Source organism: Cardiocondyla obscurior, linkage group LG03 (assembly GCF_019399895.1).
Source record: "Cardiocondyla obscurior isolate alpha-2009 linkage group LG03, Cobs3.1, whole genome shotgun sequence".
Lineage (NCBI taxonomy): Eukaryota > Metazoa > Arthropoda > Insecta > Hymenoptera > Formicidae > Cardiocondyla > Cardiocondyla obscurior.
The window spans coordinates 11,143,032-11,164,811 of NC_091866.1; the positions used below are offsets into that span (position 1 = coordinate 11,143,032).

General features: G+C 42.3%; 4 protein-coding genes across 10 annotated transcripts; 2 read left to right on the forward strand and 2 right to left on the reverse strand.

The window, feature by feature from the left end:
* The first annotated feature begins 142 nt into the window (after nt 1–142).
* Mesr4 (misexpression suppressor of ras 4) lies at nt 143–9,049 on the forward strand. 4 transcript variants are annotated; one of them, XM_070654572.1, is made up of 3 exons: nt 143–609; nt 1,380–2,562; nt 2,635–9,049. In XM_070654572.1, the coding sequence occupies exons 2-3, from the start codon at nt 1,411–1,413 to the stop codon at nt 7,093–7,095; spliced, it is 5,613 nt and encodes a 1,870-aa protein (XP_070510673.1). In that variant the 5' UTR covers nt 143–609; nt 1,380–1,410; the 3' UTR covers nt 7,096–9,049. The 4 variants fall into 4 exon arrangements, with proteins under 4 accessions (XP_070510673.1, XP_070510670.1, XP_070510671.1 ...); XM_070654569.1 differs by having other exon boundaries at nt 1,380–9,049; XM_070654570.1 differs by having other exon boundaries at nt 1,384–9,049.
* A 553-nt stretch (nt 9,050–9,602) lies between these two features.
* Trxr1 (Thioredoxin reductase 1) lies at nt 9,603–15,390 on the reverse strand. Of its 3 annotated transcripts, none has more exons than XM_070654573.1 (8): nt 14,285–15,390; nt 11,822–12,045; nt 11,615–11,742; nt 11,266–11,495; nt 10,939–11,153; nt 10,675–10,857; nt 10,169–10,527; nt 9,603–10,077 (listed from the first exon to the last, which is right to left on the reverse strand). In XM_070654573.1, exons 1-8 carry the CDS (start codon nt 14,823–14,825, stop codon nt 9,948–9,950), a joined length of 2,010 nt encoding a protein of 669 aa, XP_070510674.1. In that variant the 5' UTR covers nt 14,826–15,390; the 3' UTR covers nt 9,603–9,947. The 3 variants fall into 3 exon arrangements, with proteins under 3 accessions (XP_070510674.1, XP_070510676.1, XP_070510675.1); XM_070654575.1 differs by lacking the exon at nt 14,285–15,390 and adding an exon at nt 12,798–13,124; XM_070654574.1 differs by lacking the exon at nt 14,285–15,390 and adding an exon at nt 12,227–12,380.
* On the forward strand, nt 12,534–17,030 carry Sni (SDR family oxidoreductase sniffer). The gene is made up of 5 exons (XM_070654577.1): nt 12,534–12,669; nt 13,513–13,564; nt 15,386–15,576; nt 15,654–15,806; nt 16,014–17,030. Exons 1-5 carry the CDS (start codon nt 12,544–12,546, stop codon nt 16,236–16,238), a joined length of 747 nt encoding a protein of 248 aa, XP_070510678.1. The 5' UTR covers nt 12,534–12,543; the 3' UTR covers nt 16,239–17,030.
* On the reverse strand, nt 16,239–19,443 carry Bcl7-like (chromatin remodeling complex subunit BCL7B-like protein). 2 transcript variants are annotated; one of them, XM_070654579.1, is made up of 4 exons: nt 19,093–19,443; nt 18,174–18,249; nt 17,983–18,088; nt 16,239–17,909 (listed from the first exon to the last, which is right to left on the reverse strand). In XM_070654579.1, the coding sequence occupies exons 1-4, from the start codon at nt 19,182–19,184 to the stop codon at nt 17,791–17,793; spliced, it is 393 nt and encodes a 130-aa protein (XP_070510680.1). In that variant the 5' UTR covers nt 19,185–19,443; the 3' UTR covers nt 16,239–17,790. The 2 variants fall into 2 exon arrangements, with proteins under 2 accessions (XP_070510680.1, XP_070510679.1); XM_070654578.1 differs by having other exon boundaries at nt 18,159–18,249.
* Nucleotides 19,444–21,780: the final 2,337 nt, after the last annotated feature.

Below are 21,780 nucleotides of genomic sequence, written 5' to 3' on the forward strand. Positions count from 1 at the left end.
AACAGGGCTGCCCGCGCATGGAAACGTGCCGCGAGGTGTCAAGAATCTTTCTGACCGCAGGATTTACTGTCTAGCGGTGTCAAAACCACTGAGTCTCGCCGTCGCCGCCGACTCGCGCGTTTGTTCATCGGTTGCCGCTCGAGAGTTGTTGCCGCAGCGAGAGAAGCAAACGACAGGTGTCTCGCGACCGCCACGCTGGATGTGCGCGTGAGCGTCTACGGGGGATGCTACCGTCCGACGACTCGGAGTACCGGAGGATAGTGCGGCGTTCGCATTTGCCCGCCGGTCGTCAGTGTCATCGCCGTCAGCGCGGAGTCTCGTGACTACGGATTCGGTGCCGCCCATTGAGCACGTCGGGCTTAACCTCGCGCGCGACAGTTGTCGCGCGGTCGCTATGACGAAGGGTGGCATCACTGGGAACGTGTCGGAATTGTCGGAAGCGCTCAAAGCACGAACAGAGCTGATGACGCCATTTTACTAACCTTTCCGTCGCGCTCCACACCAGTCACTCGGGGCCGCCGAAACGCTTCGCGTTAAGTGCTGCGCGCCACGCGGCAAATTTTACCGTCGGACGAAGCACGCCGAGGACTCGCCACGCGTCCTGCAAGAGTAAGTCAGCGTACCCAGGGAGTGGCGTTGGAGGACCGTGCCGCGCTCGCCCCGCGGCCAACTCGATCTCCCGTTCGCGCTCGGCTCCCACGACTCGTCCGGGTGCTTCGTTCCTGTCTACCTTCAGTTGTCCAACTCGCCGTTAAGGACTGCGAAGCGATTCTCGAGCCACCGGGACCGGTTTTCCCAGCCGTTTCTTCATTCGCCGACTGCGTCCTTTTTCGACGCCGCTCCTGCGTCGGTTTTGCAGAAAGCAGCGGGTCTCGAAGACTCTTCTAAACGTGACATGTGACTGTGAACTCAAGGCCGATTTTTCTTTTTTTTTTTCCTCCCGTTTTTGTCTCTCTCGCGTCTCTTCCTTGCGGTAGCGAGAGCTCGAGTTTTTTTTTCGGCAGCGGAATGAGACGCTAAACCGTATCGTTGACAATGTGACGCAATAACAGCAGTCGGTTTTCGTTTCTACTAGTTTTAATCGCTAGGGAGATCGCGTTGGCGACGTGTTTCTGTCGCGCCGTAACGTCGTTTGTATTGAAGAAGATTTTGATCGCAGACAATTTCGAGTTCAATTTCATTTAGCCGATACTTTTTTTGGAAGCAGTAAACAGGCGCATTCGATTGACATTTAGTGATAATTATAAGCTGCAGTCGTTTCTTTATGATTTTTATATGGTTGCGCGCCTTAAATAGTTTGTAATTATGCATATTACTTGTGTATTTTGTATTTTAGGTATGTGTTACGATTTGCATGCTGAAATACGTGATTGTTTTAGGTAGAGTGCCACAGTAACCGCTTGTAGTATTATGGACGATGAGGATGGAGAAAGTAAAATACTAGATATGTGGAACATCCTGGAGGACAAGCAACTTAGAGATTCCACGTTGAACAACCCGTTAAAACATTCCATCGACAATGTGTACGCCGATGTGATCAAGGAGGAGAAGCAGTCTATTCTCTATAATTCAATTATAGCGAAGGATTTGAGTAAGCACTCTGTCACCAGGCCAAAGTTTATGTTTAAGGGCTTTAAGAAGCGCATCTTGGCCGAGGCTCACGAGGTTCCTGTTGTCGCGTCGAAGAACAGCACGCCGGAGCGGCAATCGACATATTCTAATGCCAGGACCGGCAAGGATAGGCGAGTGGAGAGAAAGCGGAAGCGTAAGATAACGGAATACGCTCAGTATTTAGGCCTCCGGCCGTCCGCCAGGTACAAGTGCTCCAAGTGCCAAGCCTGGTCCGGCTGTGGGCCCGACTCGAAGCAAAGCTGCATCTGTAGCCCTAGCATGACGCCAATGCCCAGCACTTCGGACTCCAGTTCCTCGGTGCCACACGCTAGTAACTTCAAGATTACAAGGAAAGTTTACTTGTGTTCCGCGTGTGGCACATACTTCGAAAACTGGAATTTGTTCCTGCACATGAGAGATATACACAAGCGCCACATATGCCTGTACTGCTTAGGCATGTTCGGGCAAGCGGAAAGACTGTTGTACCACTTAATGAAGAAGCACAGTGTGCCGGAAATGGCATTTACTTCGGTGGAGGACTTCTACAACGCCTTCAAGGGCTCGTGCTACTTAATCTGCTGCACCTGCGAGAAGGTGTTTTCGGAAACCGACGACTTTTTCAACCACTTTTGCTCCCCGATATTGGAACAGGACGCGGCCGTCACCGTCGCGTCGACATGTACAATATGCAGACAAACCGGCACACATGCGAGTACCTGTAATTTCAACTTGTCGGACACGGATAAGGAACTTCGTAGTAATGCGTCTACACCACTGACTGTCGCCGACGCGACGTACACGGACAGCGCATCGCCAACGACGGTCCCGCCGTCGGAGACAGCCGCAAACCTTGGCGGCAAAGGGTTGCCGAGACAAACGATAAAGTACAACAAGAGGAAACACGGAAAAGACGACATGCAAAACTCCCGTCAACAGAAACCAGGCGCATTGGTAAGAAAACTTGGCGCAAATATTCAATGCAAAGAAAGTTTCAGTCAGTTTGATCGTGATTTTGACGTTCAGAGAGAGAACAACTTACCGAGGGACACGGTCACCGAGACGATCATGGAGGTATCCAGATACAGGGGCGACAATTCATCCGACGAGAACGATGAAAATGACGAGCAGGCGGTGAATAAAGACATCTACAACAGTCGGGACAGAGGACCAAGCGGAAAGTCACCGGTTCAAAATTGTCAACTTGAATTCAGCGAACCTTACGACAGTGTGACGGCGACGATCATGGAGGTGTCGCGTTACACGGGCGAAGAAGAAGAAAAAAGCGAGAAAGAGGACGCAACTCGTACCTTAAATGTACCTGCATCACGTGCAAATGAAAATATGAATGCGAAAGACGAAAAAAGATGCGACAAGAGCAATGTTGATCCGTCATATTCGGTAAGCTCGAGAGCACTTAGTCCAGTACACTCGGATGTTGAAGAGATTACGCCGGTGAATGCGAAAACAAACGTTACGTGCGAAACTGCAACCAAATACGATAGTTCACAAAACGAGGGAAGCTGCAGTCCCGTCAACCGATCGTTATTTAGCCCGCAGCACGAATCGCACGTATCAGATTCGCAGTCCAAAGAAAAAGAAAACTTGGAAGAAATTAATAAGAAAAAAGTGGAAAACACTGAATCTCAGGCTTCGGTATCGTTTAATGCTGTTGCTTCTTCCGACAGGAGTTTAGTCATCAAGATTTGCAATAGAAACTCGCAATTTAGCGTCGCGTCAACCATCACGAGTAGAGAGTCCGAAGAAAATAATAACGCTGAAGGCTCGACGTCAAAAGAAAGAATGCTTAACGGTTCTGAAACGAATAGAAACACCATCGACGACGATCAGGCGAACGAGCTGGACGATAGCGATTCCGACAGTAATAAACTAGCCGTAGTGGACAGTAATCCGGAGGAAGATGAAGAGGCAGAGGCAGAGGATGGCGAGGAAGGTGAAGAAGCTGATGACAGACTCGACGCAGCGGATGAAAGCCAAAGAAGCCAGGAGGAAAGTAAAGTCGGGACGTATGCTGATGAGCTGTTCTCTGTCGCGAACACGACGTCGATCGGCGCTGCCAGCGAGATATCCAACAGCAACTCGGTCGCAGGCATAAACGAGCAAACAAAAAATCTTACGATCGACAACAACGGCATCGCGTTAGCCGGCGAAGATGTCCCGTGCATCGATTTGAACGTTGAAGGTACCTTGGACAGCATGGAGGTAGAAGATCTGCTGAAACGCTGCATAGAGGCAGCTAGTCCCACCTGCGTGTACTGTAATCACGCGCGATACATCGCTGTCAACGGCAAGCAACTCGGCTTGCACATGCTAGCGGAGCACAAGTTTCAACCACAGCATCCCGCGATCATCATACACGCCGAGCAGTTTACCACGCGCGTGAAGAGGTCCCTCGACGAGCTCGAATCCCGCTACTTTAATCTGGATACGTACAACAGTGTAGACGGCACGTACAACGTCCCGAACGTGTTAATATACGAATGTTTTCATTGCAGATTTCATTCGACCGTGCACAAGGAGTTGTACCTGCATAACCGGAAGATGCACCAGAAAACAATATTGATCTGCATAATGTGCAAGTCGACATTTTACAGCTACAGTGAACTAGTGTGCCATTTGTGCCCTGGGATTTACTCGCCGAACGTGAACTTACGATACCGATGTTGCCTTTGCTCGGTGTCGAGCCTGCCATCGGCGTTCCGACTAATGGTTCACGTGCGCAAACGTCATCATGCCTGCGACGTCTGTCTGGAGTCTACCGGCAATCAACAGCGGCTCTCGAACCATGTGTGGAAGCACAAGCTGCATCACTTGTGTTACAGATGCGGCATTGCGTATCGTAACAAGCCGGACATCACGAAACACCTGTTCTGGAAGCACGGCACGGAAAGCGTTCTGTGTCGTAAATGCCTGCAGAAAAAGTGGCCGCACATATATCATTTCTGCATACCGCCCACGGCGTTCGTCTGCGAGGAATGCGGCTCGAGCTTTGGACGTGCTGTAGCGCTCAAGGTGCACAAGAGGCTGCACTCCGGCGATTCGCCGTACGGCTGCGACGAGTGCGAGCAACGTTTCATCTCGCGAAAACTTCTGGCGAAACATCAGGCGGCTCACAGAGAACCTAAACTCGAGGACGTGCAGATGAACGCGACAGATGTGGTTAACGCCCCGCCGACGGACAAAGACGAAAAGTCGGACAAGGATACGACGGTAGCGACGACCGATGGAGAGCTGGCGACGGCAATCGAAACTGCATCAAAGAACGTCAAAGAGGCTGTGAAAAAAGTAGTTGACGTTTACGATCTGCCACCACTCAATCTTTCCTCCGAGAGCGACACCGACAGCGAAGAAGAAAAAGAGAAGCAAACTTTCACGGAAAAACCTCCGGAAAAAGAGAATATAGACGAGGACGCGACGAAGACGAGTAAAACCGACGAAACAGCGACTGGCGTCGATGACGACGATATCACTGCGCTGAATAACGACATAGTCGAGGTTGAGCGAAACGAGGAGGAGAAGAAACAGGAGGCACGCATTATGGACGGTATTTGGGATAATTTTAAAACGTATGCTGCTAGCCTGGACGTGGAAGAGTCCGCCAAGAACGTCGCGTTGAAAGAGAGCGTGCCTGAAACCGACGCCGCGTACTTGAGGAGCATCGTTCTTTCCGATCACGATTACTGCGTGATATACTCGGCCGAGCAGAGTGAGGATATAACTGTTTCGATGGACAACGACGCGAAAGAGCACGAGGCCAAATCTAAAAGAACCCCGTCACCTGGTACTCCCAGTCGCAACATTAGCGGTGACAGCGACGCGAACAAGCGGAAGGTGAAAACTCCCAAGAAGAAGAAACGAAGTGGTAGCACATCGTCTACGAGCGATTCTTCGAGCGACACCGACTCGAGCAGTTGCTCGTGCGGCACTAACTGCAGCTGCAGCAGTTCCTCGTCCGGCAGTTCTTCCAGCTCCAGCAGTAGTTCCGACTCCGACAGCTCCGCGTCTGAAAGCTCGCCTAGGAAACAGTCAAGCGGTCGTAAAGATCGCAGCAAGAAAGAAAAAGAGACCGCGCGGGAAGACAAATCAAACGAACCGGGGAACAACCTGGAGGATAAGCCGGAGAACGCAACAGAAAACGGCCCTACGATTCCTGAAATGGAGTCGAACGAGCCTTCTTCGGCGAAACCGCTTCTACAAGAATCTGATTTGGAGACCGAAGAAACCGAGACGGACGAAGATTTCTACGACGAATATCCGCAGCTGCTGGCGAACAAACTGCTGGCGGAGAAGCGCAATCAGTTGCTTCTGTTAGCTACCGTAGCGCCGGCGGCGTCAACGCCGACCTCGACTCCGACGTCGACGCCGACTTCGACGTTGATACCCGCGATGGAGCAGCTACCGATGCCACTGAACAACGGCGTTCTGATCGCAGAAACGGCACTTCCGGATCCAGTTGCGATGACCATCGAAAACCAGCAGCCGCAGCAACAGCAACAGAAAAAAAAGACGAAGACGAAGAAACGACGGAAAGGCGAAAAAGCCGCTAAACGTAATGCAACACCAGCCACCACCGTGGAATCGATCAAGCTGAACATTCCCAAGGCACTCTATCAGAAGAACGCACGATTTGCCTCATCGTCGCAGCCGACGGTGAAACTGCATTCCAAAAGCAGATCCTCGACGCCAAACTTGCTGCCGGCTGTGACGTGCAACGACTTTCACGGCGGAAACTCTGCGGACGTAAAGATAGAAATGCAGCAGCAGCAGCAGCAAACGTCCTCGGTCCCCGCTACCGGCGTGCCAAATTTGAACAGTGGTAGCATCGAAATGGAGAACAAAAGAGTATCGAAGAGAAAACGCGTGCCCAAGCGCTTTTACGGTGATTCGAGCGACGACGAACCGCAGGAAAAGCACTCGTTTGGCCGATGGCGAAAACTCGAGACGGTCACTTCAACCTCGACGACCATCCCGTCCTTCGTTCCTCTGCCGGCAGTGGTGACGCCGCCGAATCCGAAGCCGCTGGTGTCGAGGCTGTCCTTGGGCCGCAAAAGCATTACGCAGACATACGGAAGTAGGCCTGTGGAGCAGAACCAGCAGCCAGCGGTCCAGCCCGAGGCACCGCCGATCGTCGCTCCAGCATCGACCGAGTCCGAGGATCCTGCGGAGAGCAGCAGCGACAGCAGCGAGTCCGAGGCGGAGAGCCCTGTCGTCAGCCAGCCGAAGAACAGCCCGATGATGCCAGTCGTTGGCGCGTCGACCACCGAGCGGCCTGGTAAGATTTACTGCTATTGCAGGTGTCCCTACGACGAGGTGTCGGAGATGATAGCCTGCGACGGCGAGGACTGCCGCATCGAGTGGTTCCACTTCGAATGCGTCGGCATTATGGTGCCGCCTAAGGGCAAGTGGTACTGCCCGGACTGCAGGAAGAAGCACGGCATCGTGCAGAACGATGAGTACTGCGATTGATAGTTTCCGCGCGTGACGGCAGAGTTATTACCAAATCCGAGCGACCGGGTCGTTGCTTCTTAGGTGTAACGCTAGAATTTTCCTTCTTTCTTTTTTCACGAGCGTACGAGAAGAAAAGAAACAAAAAGTTGCTACACTGTTCCACGTTGATATTTTTCTTAAGCCGACACCTAGAGTGTTTGTACATAACTATGTAAATACGTCTTAGAATAATTACAAAAGTGAAATAAGGGTTTTTGTGTACCTTTCTTTGTACTTCTTTTAACGACAGCGTCATGTATGATACATAGGTATAGTAGGCATGGTAGGTAGATGAATAAGTAGGTAGGTAGAAAGCATTGCCAGCAGAGAATCATAAGTTAAAACAGTTTATTATAATATAAATATTTCACGTGTACAAATAATAAATATATACATGGGACACTTTATATATTTCGACAACTATATATACATATATATGTATATATGTTACATAACTGCATATTTTTATGCATAATTAATTACAGTTTATTATAATATAAATATTTCACGTGTATAAATAAGTATATACATGGGACACCCTATATATTTCAATAACTATACGTACATATATATGTATATATGTTACAAAACTGCATATTTTTATGCACAATTAATTACGGAATAAATAAACTACAGTTTGAAGTTTTAAAGGTATTACAGTAAACATTAACGAAATATCTGAGTGTAATAAAAATACAATCGATACTGTGTTACAAGTTAACGAAAATCAGGACTCAGTTATTCATGGTTTTCTGCTGGTGACAACGTAGATCACAGTGCGAACGTAACGCCGTAACGCAGACCTATTAATGTGTGGGGTTGCGTCTGATGAATCTTAGAATTTTCGCCTGTCGCGTTTAATTACGATTACTACGGTTGTTAGAATTTCTGGCGGTGTCTGTGCTCCGATTTTAATTCTCATCATTGGCATTTAAATTCTCTTTCAGTCCGGTGGAATCACGTCGCTAAATGTGCAACTGTTAAATTTGACTTACCCGGGATTACAAACGTTAAATCGATTTCTCTTTTCATTATTGAAACCGGATTGCTCTAATTTTTTTAGTCGCCGTTAATCCGTTGGAAAATTGACTTTTTAACGGGTCTCGTAACGCGGCGGCGTACGAATATTATTGTGTAGCGCTTCCTCAAAGCAGTGTACCTCTCGGGAGGCGAATCTTTCCTTGCTTCTAGTCTATCGTATAAGTATTGTCTTGGAATAAAGCCTTCTTTCAAGAGTCAGAAACGTCCCTTCCACCGACAGTTCCTGATGCCACGCGGAGAAAGTCGGCCAATGGCAATTGCCTGTGGTTGTATTAATTTTATATTTTAACGCTGCGCTTACAAATATCTGCGGTCGACCATCGTTTTTTCGGCTACGAGTTATTAACAAAAAACAAAAAAAAAAATAAAGAAACAAAAAAAAAACAAAAAGAAAGAACGCTCGGCAATTGCAAGTAATATTAATAAGAAACGACGAGACATTCGTCGGAAGTTTTGCTGAACAGTATTACAGCAGTGAGTACTAGGGAACGAGTCTACATCGTATCGTTTTACATTAATTTACTCCTTAAGTTTCGTGTGCCGTATAGCTTATTATATTTTTACACGAATCGAAGGAGCGAACGGCCAACGAGTGCTGGCGCGGCGTTCTCTTTTTAAGCGTCTCTTAACTTTAGTTTAAATTTTACACAGTAAAATAGTTACGCCGCTCTTGTCTTTGGTTTATCGGTCACTTGCATTAATAGGTCATCGTAGTGACCCGTAGCTGTAAAGTCTCCTTCGTAAAGTACTGTAAGTGACTGTCGTGCTGATTTCTTCAATTTTCAGCCATAGTTTTCCTTCGACAATTTGGCACCCACGATATTCACGGCGAAAATTTTGTAAAATATCCACTGTATCATAACGTAATAATACATTATTCTCGGGAAGCCTAGCAGCTAGTCTGTCTTATTTAGCCCATTTCTAGAGTGTCTTGAAACATATCACACGAGGTTAAAATAATTGCCAGAATCGTTAATAATGTATTAGTTAAAAAATATTCTTTTTACTTACGATCGGATAAAGATCATTCTTGACGAATCATATTTTCTTCCACTCGTTTGTTATACAATAAAGGATTAGAATTTGCATTTACATCTCCAAAGTAACTTCGAAGACACTAGAGATAAAAAAATTGCTTCTCATATAAATATATATATACATATATATAATTTATTTAATATTTTTAATATAACAATAACTATATAAATTTATAATGTAATTATTTATAAAAATATGTTTCTATTTTGTTAGGAATGCTGTATTATTTTTGTGGATATTTTGCTACAATAGTGTAGTTATAACATTAAAAACTGATTTACAAATTACGAGAACATAAATTCTACTTGCAGTTAGTATATTCAGAGATAAAGATAAATTAAATTTAAGTAGGAAATTTATTTTGGACACTGGTAAGGTAATCTATTTTTCTTTTTTATACAAAAAAATTATTTTCAAAGCAATCATGATAGTCATGATTTTAATCGTTTATTAATATTGTTTTGTTATAAAAAAAAAAAACTATCAAATAAGGCGTGCGTAGTTCCATGAAAAAATAATACATATAAAAAGTACCATTAGTGTGATTTAATTATAATAGTGGGTCGTTTGTTTCTCTCCTGAATTCTAACCGTTTATTCGATGTAATATTGCGCTATTCCATTTTCGTGTGAAAAAACTTTTAGCCCAAAGGTATTCGACTGATTTCATGAGAGTACGGGCCGCATCATCTTCTAATTAGTACAAATCGGTGAATGTAATCGGAAAACGATGAACGCTATGCGTACATCAATTTAACTGCAACAGCTCTGTGGCTTAGGATCCATGCCTGAACGTTTGGTAATGAATATGCGCGTGAATTCCTCGGCTACTGTCGGATGTATACCGACAGTGGACTTCAATTTTGGTATTGTTAAACCACATCTGTGAAAAAAATAATAAAATATGAGTTACGCAGCTTCAAAATGTAACTTTAAAAAAAATTGGTAAATGCTTGTATGGACTAAGTGCTTACTTGATAGCAGCTGCAAATCCTTGAATCACTTCGCCTGCGTTGGGTCCAACGAAGTGCATGCCCAGCACTCTTTCATCGCCATGTCTGAGAGCGACAACCTTTACGTAACAACGATCGACATTTTTCTGAGGTACAAAAAATTCCGTTGGTTTGTAGTACGCGTGGAAAATTTCTATTTCATCCTCCCCGTGAAGATTAATCGCCGCTTCCTCGCTCAACCCAACACATCCATACTCCAAAGGACTAAATACTGTCGTTGCAACATTTGCGTAATCCATTTTTTCGGTTGAATTACCGTACAATCTTCTGGCCAACAGTTTACCCGCGTGTATGGCGACGGGCGTTAACTCAGGCTTTTTCTATAACAGAAAAAAATCCCGAAAAATTACATAAGTCATATTTATATTATGTCACATTAAAATTATTGTATGTGTATTTTATATAATTAATTATCCAAAATGTAGATTTGAAGTATTAATAACGACATAACATGTCACAAAACTTACATGAAGTACATCTCCAACGGCGTAAATATTGGGAACATTTGTTTGTTCGTTAACTGCATCGATCTTTCCAGTTTCCGGGACGAGCTTTAGCCCGGCGTTCTCTGGTTTCAGCTCTTGAGTAAGTGACCGTCGGCCAATAGCAAATAAAACAGTATCGTACACGTCTTGATGAATTTCGCCATCCTGAAAGATTTAAATTACGTTTCACTCTAATACAGATTTGTCTTGTCATTTAGATATTTAATTTTATCGATAAACGCATACCTTGTCGACCCAATCGGTCAGGAGACGCCCATCTTCTTGTTTTACTATTTTTTTAACCTTTGCCTCGTAAACGAAACGTACACCGCGTTGTTGCATCTCCTCAGCAATGTGTTCTGACATTTGACGATCAAATCCGCGCAAAACGATCGAACGGACCATTAACGTCGCTTCGTAGCCCAAGCCGTTAAGAAAGCCGGCGCATTCCAGACCAATATCTATATCTCATCATTAAGAAAATTTTTTATTTGCACTTTTCTACAACTATATTGTTCCCGAAAATCTAAAGCACGTCTATAAATATAAGTATAAAATTTTATTAAAGGATACATCCAGCGCCAACGACCAGAGTTTTTCCTGGAGCACGCTCCAAACTGAATATATCATCGCTAGTTATGCCATATTCAACAGCGCCCGGAATATCAGGGTATCTAGGTCTGCCACCTACCGCGATTAATATGTTTTTAGCTGTAAGAATCTTCTCCTCCCCTTTCTTGGAAACTCCAATCACTGTATGCTCATCCTTGAAATGTCCAAGAAGGTTGAGATACTCAACTTTCCTAGGTGTTAATATTTGAATATATTAATACTTTCGTAAATTTACACAGATAACTTATAGAGTAAAAAAATAGAGATACGAATATGCAAACATGTAAAAAAGAGAGCTTAGGCAACTAACTTTGTTCTAAGCTCAACGCGAGTGACCCAGTTCACAGACTTGATGTGATTTTGTACAGCGGTTCTTAAAGCTTCCCAGTTAATTTTTATCGCTTTTGGATCTAACTGCCAGCCAAACGTTGCGGCTTCCTGAAAACCAAAAAATTCACGAATCAAACACGAGTCGTTTAAATCACTCTTATTGCAGTAAATAAAATAGTTTGCGTACATGAATAGCTTCACCGAGTAATGCAGCTTGATGCATAAGCTTTTTCGGTATACATCCCACGTTGACGCACGTACCACCTAAGCCCCAAGTAGTACCGATCGGAGATGGAGACACGTAATCCAAAACTGCGACTTTCGCTCCTAGGTTCACTGCTTCCTTAGCTGCCGCCAGGCCACCAGATCCTCCACCGATGACCAAAAGATCGTACATGTAATCTTGATCCGCTGAAAGACAATAAATCACATAGAAAAACGGAACGACGTTGAAAATGAGAATTAACTAAATTATGAGGTGATTGGGGAGCAATTTCTGTGGCTCAGCGAGCTGTCGCGAGGATCTTCAGACCGTTTGAGTTGACGCGCGCGCCGATGGCGCAACTTTTACGTAACAACCGTTTGCACTCACTGCACGTGCAAGCCATCGCGGCTCCATAGGCTGTACAGCATCTGGTAAGGGGTGTCCGTGTGCACGCTGATCCCAGCAGGCTGGCGTGCGCCATGCGAGGTGACACGAGCCGCGCGAACACCGTCAGTGCCGTCGCCATGATAATCGACGACATGCAATTCACGCTCGTCGGCGCGTGTGACGTCAACTAAGCCGTCGGTGACGCGACGCCGCACGGGAGTGAGGACTCGCCGCCGGAGTTGTAGCGCCGCTGCGCCCACTCGCGTTCTTACGGCTGATTACGTCTTGTCAGTAAGTCGCCGCGAGACTCGTGTGCAATGAAATCGATCCTCGTGACCGGGTGCAACCGCGGCTTGGGCCTAGGCCTAGTGAGACACCTGGTGGACTCGCCAACGCCGCCGGACACCATCTTCGCGACCTGTCGTAATATGGCTAAGGCGACGGTAAGGAGAAATCAGAAGGGGAGAAGGACTAGTTACGTGTTCCGGAATCAGATTGATTATCGCGATTTGTCGTTACGCAATATTTTCACGTGTGTGCATGTGTGTGAAAGAGAGAGAGACACACTTACCGATCGGCGCCATCGCGACTTTCTTTGCTCCTCGCGTAATCGAACGAATTTTTCCTACGATTAATTTCACGCCGAAAAGTTTTCCGCTCACTTCGATTCACTTTTCGCCGAACCGAAATCGAACGATGGTTAGATCACACTGGCAACGCGTTGCGCGAACGCCTCCTTTGTAACCTCATACTCGCGAGCCTCCGTCACCGCCATCTATTATACGCGCTCTCCTTCCCCGAGTTCCTCTCTCCATGTCGTCGGAATTTCGCAGTGAGTCAGCGATTGAGATCCTCGCTCGATACCGACGTCCGTCGATCATTACGCAAACCGGTGTACTTACACTGTAAAAATAATACATGTAAATTACCCACCATAATGAACGTAAAAGTACTGTCAAGAATTCAAGAGATTTACACAATTAATAATTCCAAAATTTTCAACTTTAGAAACTAAAATTATGGTTTTTCTAATTACGCAATTAATGATGCGACTATTGTTTACGTAAACTTGATTTAACTGTATGAACCAAATTCCTTGCAGTATAATTTCATGTCTATCGTAGTGGGCAACACTTTCTACAGCGTAGGACCGGTTTTTCGCGTTAGACGACTTCGTTAAATTCGCCTTCGAGATAATTGCAAGGTCTCCTCGGCCTTGCTTCGCATCCGAAGTGCGTTTGTACGGCAGGATAAAAATCAGATTAATTTTTTTTTTTCTTTTACAGGAGTTACGCGCGCTCGCCGAGAAATCGCCTATCGTGCAAATTATCGAGATAGGTAAGTCTGCCATCGTCGCACTGATTATCGGATAAGTTCACGTTAACGCGAGGAATTTGAATGACTTTGAGAAATTAATTAATTATCTCGTTATCGTTAGGATGACGAGAGAAATATTACAAACTCCAATACGAGAAATTGTGACATCGAAGTGACGCGTGAATGACGTACGAACGATAATTAAATTCATGACGTCATCTCGCGATGTTATGTCAGTTTTCTATTTTGCTTTGAACCGAGATCATTTGCAATTTTATTTTACGATTACTTATTTTAATTTATTTAATTAGTACAGCATAATATAAAAAAAATGTAATAAAATCACGTAACTTGCTTCAAATTTAAATTAAGAGTCTGTTTTCAGCCGCTGCACGGCTGAATTGAATTGCACATTAGTGCAATAAGTTAGAATAAAAGAAATATACTTTCTTTCATTTTAATTTACTGCGTCAGTTCAGCGTGCAGCGACTGAGAATACCTTTTATAGAACCAAATTAAAATGCCGCGTAATGACAATTAGAAAATAGCATACATACAACCGGTTAAACTGGTCAAACCGGTTACAACCAAAAATAACATGTCTACAATTTTTTAAACAAAATTTTAGAAAAAAAGAAAATAACATTGTAGTGATTAAGTATTCGCACGCCGCTTAGTATTTAAAAGGTCACAGGAAATTTTTGATATCATACTTATATATGGCACGGCAAAAATTATTACCTTGCTTCGGTTGGAGTTTTATTTCATCTTCGACGTTGCTGTTCGTTTCCACTTTACTCTGTGCTTCGGAATTTATTTCACTTCTGTCTTGATCCACAAATTTCTTCAACATTTTATTCTCCGCTTCGTCACAGTCTACTCCGCTTGCCTCTTCATTTTTTACCTCGTCCATCTGGTTCTCCAACTTATTTTCAATATCTCCCTGCATTCTGACTTCCACTTTGACCTTCGTTTTATTGTCAGGCTTATTTATCGAGTGTTCCAATTCGTTTTTTGCTTCATTCTTGATATTCTTCTGCGTTTCATCGTTCACTTCACTTTGCGTTTGGTTCACTTGGTTCTCCACTTTGGATTCCACTTTATTCTTTGTACCGTTCTCCATTTCGCTTCTAGTTTCATTTTTTAATTTATCCTGCGTTTTGCTGTCTGCTTTGCGGTCTTCGGTTTCCGGGTCGCTTGAATCGGAATCGACAGTCTGCGATTTTTCGCAACAGATCAGCCACGCTTTCGCTTGATTTATTTTGCGGGCTTTCATGTTCATACGTCGGAGATGCAGAATAAAGAAAAACGAAATTACACAAACGTAAAACGTGCAGAGTGAGGCGCGTCGCAAATATTTCTACAGTAGGAAAAAAAATTGCACGAGCCTGTACTGATCGATACGTGCTATCTGATAGCACTCAAGTCTAGAGTTTTCTAGCGCCGAAGATAAATTCTTTCTCCTTTACGCACGATAAGAACATCAATTTTCATTTTATTTTGTTATCGGCGTGTGATGAGATTTGTTAAAACTGCGATAACAAAGTATGTGATAATAATGAGAATTATCGTATTACTTTGAAGATAAAGTTCATACGCAACGTACAGAAATATCTCGGCATCAATAAATTATACATCTCGCGTTTCGCGTGTAATAGTTCGTCGATCAATATAAAGCATGCGATAAAACAAAAATATGAATATTGCGAAAATGTAATATATTATAATTTTTTATAATATTATAGTGAATAGTTTACATGCCATTTTTTTAAATATATATAATAAAACGCTAATTGTTCACAAAATACCTGTAATAATTAACACTGTAAATCTTTTTCCCAGATTTAACAGACACAGATAGTTACAGCAAGATTGTGGACACAGTTAGCAAACGGGTGAATGGCGCCGGTCTCAATGTTCTGTTCAACAACGCTGGCACTGCTAGCAAATTCACGCGGCTCGGTCTCGTGAAAAAGGAGCAGATTGTAGACGCTTTTCTCGTAAACACCGTAGCACCAATTATGTTAACAAAGGTATGCCTATAATTATTTTTCATTTATGAGTTTCACATTGACGAGTAGCATTGGAATGAGGAAATAATTGATTCAAGGCTCTCGTACCTCTGCTGAAAACCGCAGCGAAAAATTCCGAGGAAAAAACGGGACTGAGCGTAAGAAGAGCGGCGGTGATCAACATGACGTCTATCTTAGGTAGCATCGCTGAGAACACTGACGGCGGCTTTTATCCTTACAGATGCAGTAAGGTAAAGCTTTAAGTGGAAGACATCACTTAGTACGCCTCGCTGAAACAAATAATTGCATTTTACAAAATGTACAGAGTGCTGCTCATTGTTTAGCACAATTTGCAGACTTTTATTTTCAAAGAATGAAGTATCTACTTAGCTTATATCGTTAAATCCTCGAAATAGTTTAACACATATCTTATATATATTCTTACTTTTGTAAAACAGACGGCACTTAACGCAGCGACTAAATCGATGAGCGTCGAACTAAGAGCAGATGGGATTCTCGTGGCGTGCTTACATCCTGGGTGGGTACGAACCGACATGGGCGGTAGCAATGCTCCACTGGACGTTGATACCAGCGTTAGTTCCATGTTGAGTACCTTAAACTCGTTGACAGAAAAACAAACGGGTTGTTTCGTTCAGTACGATGGTAAAATACTCCCTTGGTAATTGTGGTCACAAATAAAATATTTACTCAAGTGAAAAGTTCTATACATAATAATGTTACACATAATTTTTTAAATACTTTAAATTAACATTAAATGTACATTATCCTTTGTAAAAAAGAGATTATAAATATACATATATTTTTATATAGAAAATTCTATAAGATGAAAAATGTTCGTCAAACTATGTGACTTACGTAAAATTTCGATTCAATCTTTCGTTCCGTTAAACAATTTCGATGAAAATATTATCAATAGAATATTTTCATAAATCACACACACTTTTTTTACACGTTGAAATACTCGCTATAACAATTAGTGAGAGTATCTTTACGTTTAAAGATATTCTTACTAACTCTCTTTATACAAACATACTACAAATGTATTATAATGTTTTCATAAGCGGTAGCACTGATTAAGAAGTCGTTCAACTATTTTATTCGTATGAATCCAAGCTTATTTTGTACATGTCACGGTGCTATAATGTAACGCATAGGAATGCAAGTTCTCTTATAGTATTAATAGATGGGGAAAAAAAAAAAATATTTGAAATATATACAATGACTTTTCTGAACTATTAAAAGTGTGAACTGCGTCTGAAGAAAAAATATATGTAAGCGCTGGTTTTTCAGCTTGACTTATTGCAAAACCGATCATAATATCATTCGAGTATTTTGCAATAATCTTTCATGCAACAATATATGTCGTTATAGCGAGAAAAATATAGTTTTAAAAGAAAATAATACTGTAATGTTACTAAACAATTGCAAATGTACAATCCGCTTTTATTATCAAACTTTGTAATTTTTGAATAGTCTAACACCCTCAAATTTCAGAATTCGTTTTATTTTGTTCGCATTGCGGGGATATAATCGTCTCATATTGTTTTAAAACTTTAATCAACCACTTATAGTGACATATTTAGAATGAGAATTGAGATTGGTTCTTCGATCGAGTTCTGTTTGACGAATCAGTTCTTTCTTCATAAAGCTATGTATCACAATTTAAATAATTTATACAAAAAGTGGGATTTACGAAAAAAAAAAAATTTACTTTAGAACTTGTGTAATTATTATATGAAAATAGTTAATTTGTAATTGCAGATCCCTGATCTGATCGCAAGTTTCATTCTATACTAGCATTTTATAAGTAACTGATTTAAGACTTCAAAATAATATTGTGTATATATAAACGGATTGATCACTCGCCTGATTTTGCTCCAGTCAGCCGATCATTGTTTCTAGTTTCTAAATTTAACGGGAAAATTCATACGTAAAAAAATAAACTCCGTTACACGTAATTGAAAACGTTTCATAGGATTGATGCTATTTGTAATTATATAAGTATATTTATGTATATATTTATATTTATATATATTATCTATATCTCACTAAATTTGGATGAAACGGAAGAGAAAACTTTTTCTCAGGATTCATCCATTATCGAGAGGAATTACTTAAAATTAAAATTATTAAGTGCAAATTCACGAAAGAGATAGATTCCTAAGTGTCAATCCCTATATGACATTGGCTGTGATGCTGATTGTAGGTCAAACATTAGTCAGTCTTTAATCTCTTAGGTGTAGGCTCGCTGTTTTGCGAATTGGAGTCTTCCGAGAAGCCTAAGTGAGCAGAGAAGTCTGTCAGTCCTTGGGAATCGCTAACAGTGGAAAAACCTAGGGTATCAGAAAATTCAATTTTTATTAACGGAAAAAAACAGTTTCACGAAACTACCGAAACTAAACTCACATGTATTGGAGTCTTCTGTAAGTCCAAAATTTGAATTTGACGATTCTATTCCTCCTTTTCTTGGTAAGCCATTTTCTTTATCAGAAACTATCTTTCCTTTTTTCTTCTACAAAGTAAAATAATTGTTTTTATCTTTGCAACTATTTGCTTTATTGATTTCAATTGGGGTGAATTACATTTTTGTAAAATACCTGATCAAGTGTCGAAATTGGAACCCATTTATATATTTTCATAGTTGTTTCTCCTATTGTAACCCATTTCTTTTCCCTGTGTAATATATAATGATATAGAAATTCATAGTTTATTTTTATTACGGTAAATATATAGTATAACGCCGGAAAATCGTTGCTCAATTCTTCTTTTTTATTTAAAATTTTTTTTATGTGTATATATAAAGAAGGGAAACGTTATTATTTTATTATTTCCTATTGCAAATAACGATTATCTGCTTTATACATATAGCAGAGAATAATGCACGCGCGGTATCTTTAAAATCGTAAATTTGACATTTTTTTATTTACCGATATTAAAAAATTTTATTATAAAAAAGAATTGAGCAACGATTTTCCTTCTCAGGAAAGTTAAAAAATATTAAAGCAAACACATTTTCCAAATTTGAAGAAAATCCAAAGTGGGGGCGTTATATTATAAATTTACCTTTATTACTAATGGATTTTAATAAAATATTAAATTAAAGCTACCTGTTACATAATTAAAAATAGAGAAAATCTTTTTCATTCAACAAAACTACATTAGATTCTAAATTATATTATATTTGTCTTTATTGATGAGAAAAATTTCTCGCTCGGTCCGAAGCTTAATTAACGAAATTTGCGATTAAGCTAACATTATATCCGTTAAATTCTTGCTTTTGGAGAATCGCAGGCTTTTGAGAGGCGACATTCGCATAAGTATGTACAAGACAAGGTGGTTGGAACATTAGCGATTCGGTCTCTCCTTCAGGCATATACCCCGCCGATCAAATAAAATAAAGACATGCATTATATTCTCTTGTACTATACGCGATCATCTTCCGAAGGAAACGGACGTGAGACCCGGTAAATCCTGCCCGCCTTCTTCTCTCGCTTGGACGCCGCACGGAGAACTTACCAATGGCGAACTTTGTCAACCACTTGCATCACCCGTTTAATGTCGTCTTTGGCGCGACTGCGTGTCTCCGCGCGCACTGACCGCGACATCATGTTATTGTTTGCGCGCGATTAAGTCACCGGCGATCGACGGTTTCGGCACTCGCACAGCACCGGGGGTACCGCGACATTCGCGCAAACAGTGAAAAGGTTAGAAAATTGACAGGGAAGTGGAAGACCTCGTAGCGACTCGCATCCCTCTCGTGACTCTCGCTGGAGTCTCGCTTTTGCTTCTTTCTCTTTCTCTCTCTCTATCTCTCTCTTCCCAACGTGTATCTAATTAATTTGATCCTAACTTCAACTTTTAGAGCTCGCAGGCAGTGGTCGCAGATTTTAGACGGGCAACATACGCACACTAGACACGTGTGTACCCGTAGCGCCTGCTAATGCCTCAGACGCAGAGAGCCCAACTCGGAATCGCAGCTTCCACGCGTACAAATATAGAGGCTCGTGCGTGTGAAGCCAGCGTTTCGGCTGCCGTCGAATAGAAGAAAAAGCCAGAACTATACACTGTCGTACTCTTTCGCGGCGTCGCCGGCAGTTATCACAGATTCGATTCACACTAACATCACCGAGTTATAAGATGAGAGCAGAATATATAAACTTAACAGTAAAATAAAAAGATTTTGTAATAATTTTATAATTTACTAGAAGAAACCATGCGCGCGCTATTTTTTAAAAGACCCCCAATTACAAACTACGAAAAGAAAATCATGTCTCACCAATCTGCATGAATTTCAGCGGAGTTCTAAAGTTCTGCCGGTGACTGTAACATAAAATAAAACATATTAATGTAGATATGTTAGCATTTAAATTAATGTAAAGATAAAGCTTAATTTTATTAAAGATTGTATAAAAAAGAATTAATTCTCACCAAAAAGTTGCTCCGCCGATGCATGATACCCTTCCTGGTCCTCCTCCTCTTCTCAGGATGTCTGCGGAATGTCGGATCGGTCCTTCCTTCAATGCTAGAGTATTATCTGAAACAGAAAAATTACGATTAATATTCTGTTCCGTTCGATGTCTTATTGAGCTATCGATTTCTTAAATCAAAATAAAAAATTTAACGAAAAAGGCGGTAACGCGTTCTGAAGCGCGGTAAAAATAAAACGCGGGATAGTGAAATTATGATTAATATTCTGTTCTATTCGATAATTATTGAGCTATCAATTACTCGAGTCAAAATTCAAAAATTAACGAAAAAGGGGGTTGCGTGTTTTGAATAACGGTAAAGATAAAAAGCGGGATAGTGAATACCCCCCGGTGGGGGTAACACAAGGGGGTAAGTATATCCCGCGCGATAGTAGGGAAAACATTGAAGGGGTTGGGGGAAGTTTTCGCGGTCATTCTACCGACGACTTTTGACCGCGCAACAGGGTGACGTGGACCTCGCTTGAAGTGACAGTTAGATTCTTGTGTCGGGATTCAAGGTTAATAGGAAGTGTCGTGGACTATCCCGCGAGTGTCTACCGCAGTAGGAATATTTTATATCGCGGCGCGTTTTATACCGGTGCTTCGTGCAAGTTTTGTGTCGTTCGTTACACCGACCGAAGTATTAAAGTGACAGTTAGACCGCGCTTACGTCTCAGGGTCGTGTTTAAAGATTTAACGGAAGTGTCGTAAATATCCCGCGAGTGATCTAGTGCGCGGAGAACGTTATTTTATCATAAAACAAGAATGCTTTTTCGTGATCGGAATATTGTTTCGCGCTTTCGGGATATAATAATTCGCGTTTCAATTTATTTTTTAATTAATCGTCGTACAGCCAGAGTACGCGTTATCTCTCGCGGAGTGTCGATTTTCTGTCTGGTAAGACGTGTTAATAGTACAGTGACCGGTGATGATGACTTGACTCACTGTGGCGAAGGCGGCTAACGCGCGTGAGCTAGGGTGGAGTGCGTTAGGCCTTACCGCGGATCGTGTGCGTGAACCTTGGAGTACCGAGAGAAGCGAGAGAACGAGGGAAAAGTTGGAGGAAGGCATCTTCATCTGTTCTGTTCGCGTGTGAGAGAAACGCATGAGTGATCGCTAAGAAATCATTATAGGCGCCTCTAATGATTTCTTAGCGATCACTCGTGCGTTCTCTCTCACATGTACGGTCGCGAACAGAACAGACCATGAAGATGCCTTCCTTCAACTTTTCTCTCGTTTTCTCGTTTCTTTCGGTACTTCAGGACTCACGTACGCGATCCGCGGTAAGGCCTGACGCACTTTACCCTAGCTTACGCGCGTTAGTCACCGTTGTCGCATTGAGTCATGCTATTATTGCCGGTCACTACTATTGCATGCAATTCGGGAAACGGCATTTTCTGTTTGAAAGATTCGCGTTACGCCGGATTGTGCGATGCGTATTTTAGTATTTTTTAATTTCTATTTGAACTATTTTTCCTTGTTTTATGATAAATTACGCTCTAAGTGACAATGTAATAAAGTGCGCGGTGAATATTATGTGAGTGAGTGTGAGTGTGAGTGTACAGTTTTGCGTTTTTGTATATTATACGGGGTGCCGTGTTTAAGTTATTATGTAATGAGTGATAGTGTAATAAAGTGCGCGGTGAATATGAGTCATAGTGTTATGAAGTGCGCGGTGATAATTATGTGAGTGAGTGTGAGTGTGAGTGTACAGTGTCGCGTTTATGTATATAATACG

Bases quoted from the DNA above. Each gene is read 5' to 3' on its own strand.
- Bcl7-like (XM_070654578.1), bottom strand. From the start codon at position 19,184: ATGATGTCGCGGTCAGTGCGCGCGGAGACACGCAGTCGCGCCAAAGAC. The intron at 18,250-19,092 runs GTAAGTTCTCCG...TATATTACACAG, and splicing joins GTTGACAAAGTTCGCCATTG to GGAAAAGAAATGGGTTACAA. The intron at 18,089-18,158 runs GTAATTCACCCC...TTTACTTTGTAG, and splicing joins ATCAGGTATTTTACAAAAAT to AAGAAAAAAGGAAAGATAGT.
- Mesr4 (XM_070654569.1), top strand. From the start codon at position 1,411: ATGGACGATGAGGATGGAGAAAGTAAAATACTAGATATGTGGAACATC.
- Trxr1 (XM_070654573.1), bottom strand. From the start codon at position 14,825: ATGAACATGAAAGCCCGCAAAATAAATCAAGCGAAAGCGTGGCTGATC. The intron at 11,496-11,614 runs GTTAGTTGCCTA...ATTAACACCTAG, and splicing joins CGCGTTGAGCTTAGAACAAA to GAAAGTTGAGTATCTCAACC. The intron at 10,528-10,674 runs GTAAGTTTTGTG...TTTCTGTTATAG, and splicing joins CCGTTGGAGATGTACTTCAT to AAAAAGCCTGAGTTAACGCC.
- Sni (XM_070654577.1), top strand. From the start codon at position 12,544: ATGAAATCGATCCTCGTGACCGGGTGCAACCGCGGCTTGGGCCTAGGC. The intron at 13,565-15,385 runs GTAAGTCTGCCA...TCTTTTTCCCAG, and splicing joins CGTGCAAATTATCGAGATAG to ATTTAACAGACACAGATAGT. The intron at 15,577-15,653 runs GTATGCCTATAA...AATTGATTCAAG, and splicing joins CACCAATTATGTTAACAAAG to GCTCTCGTACCTCTGCTGAA.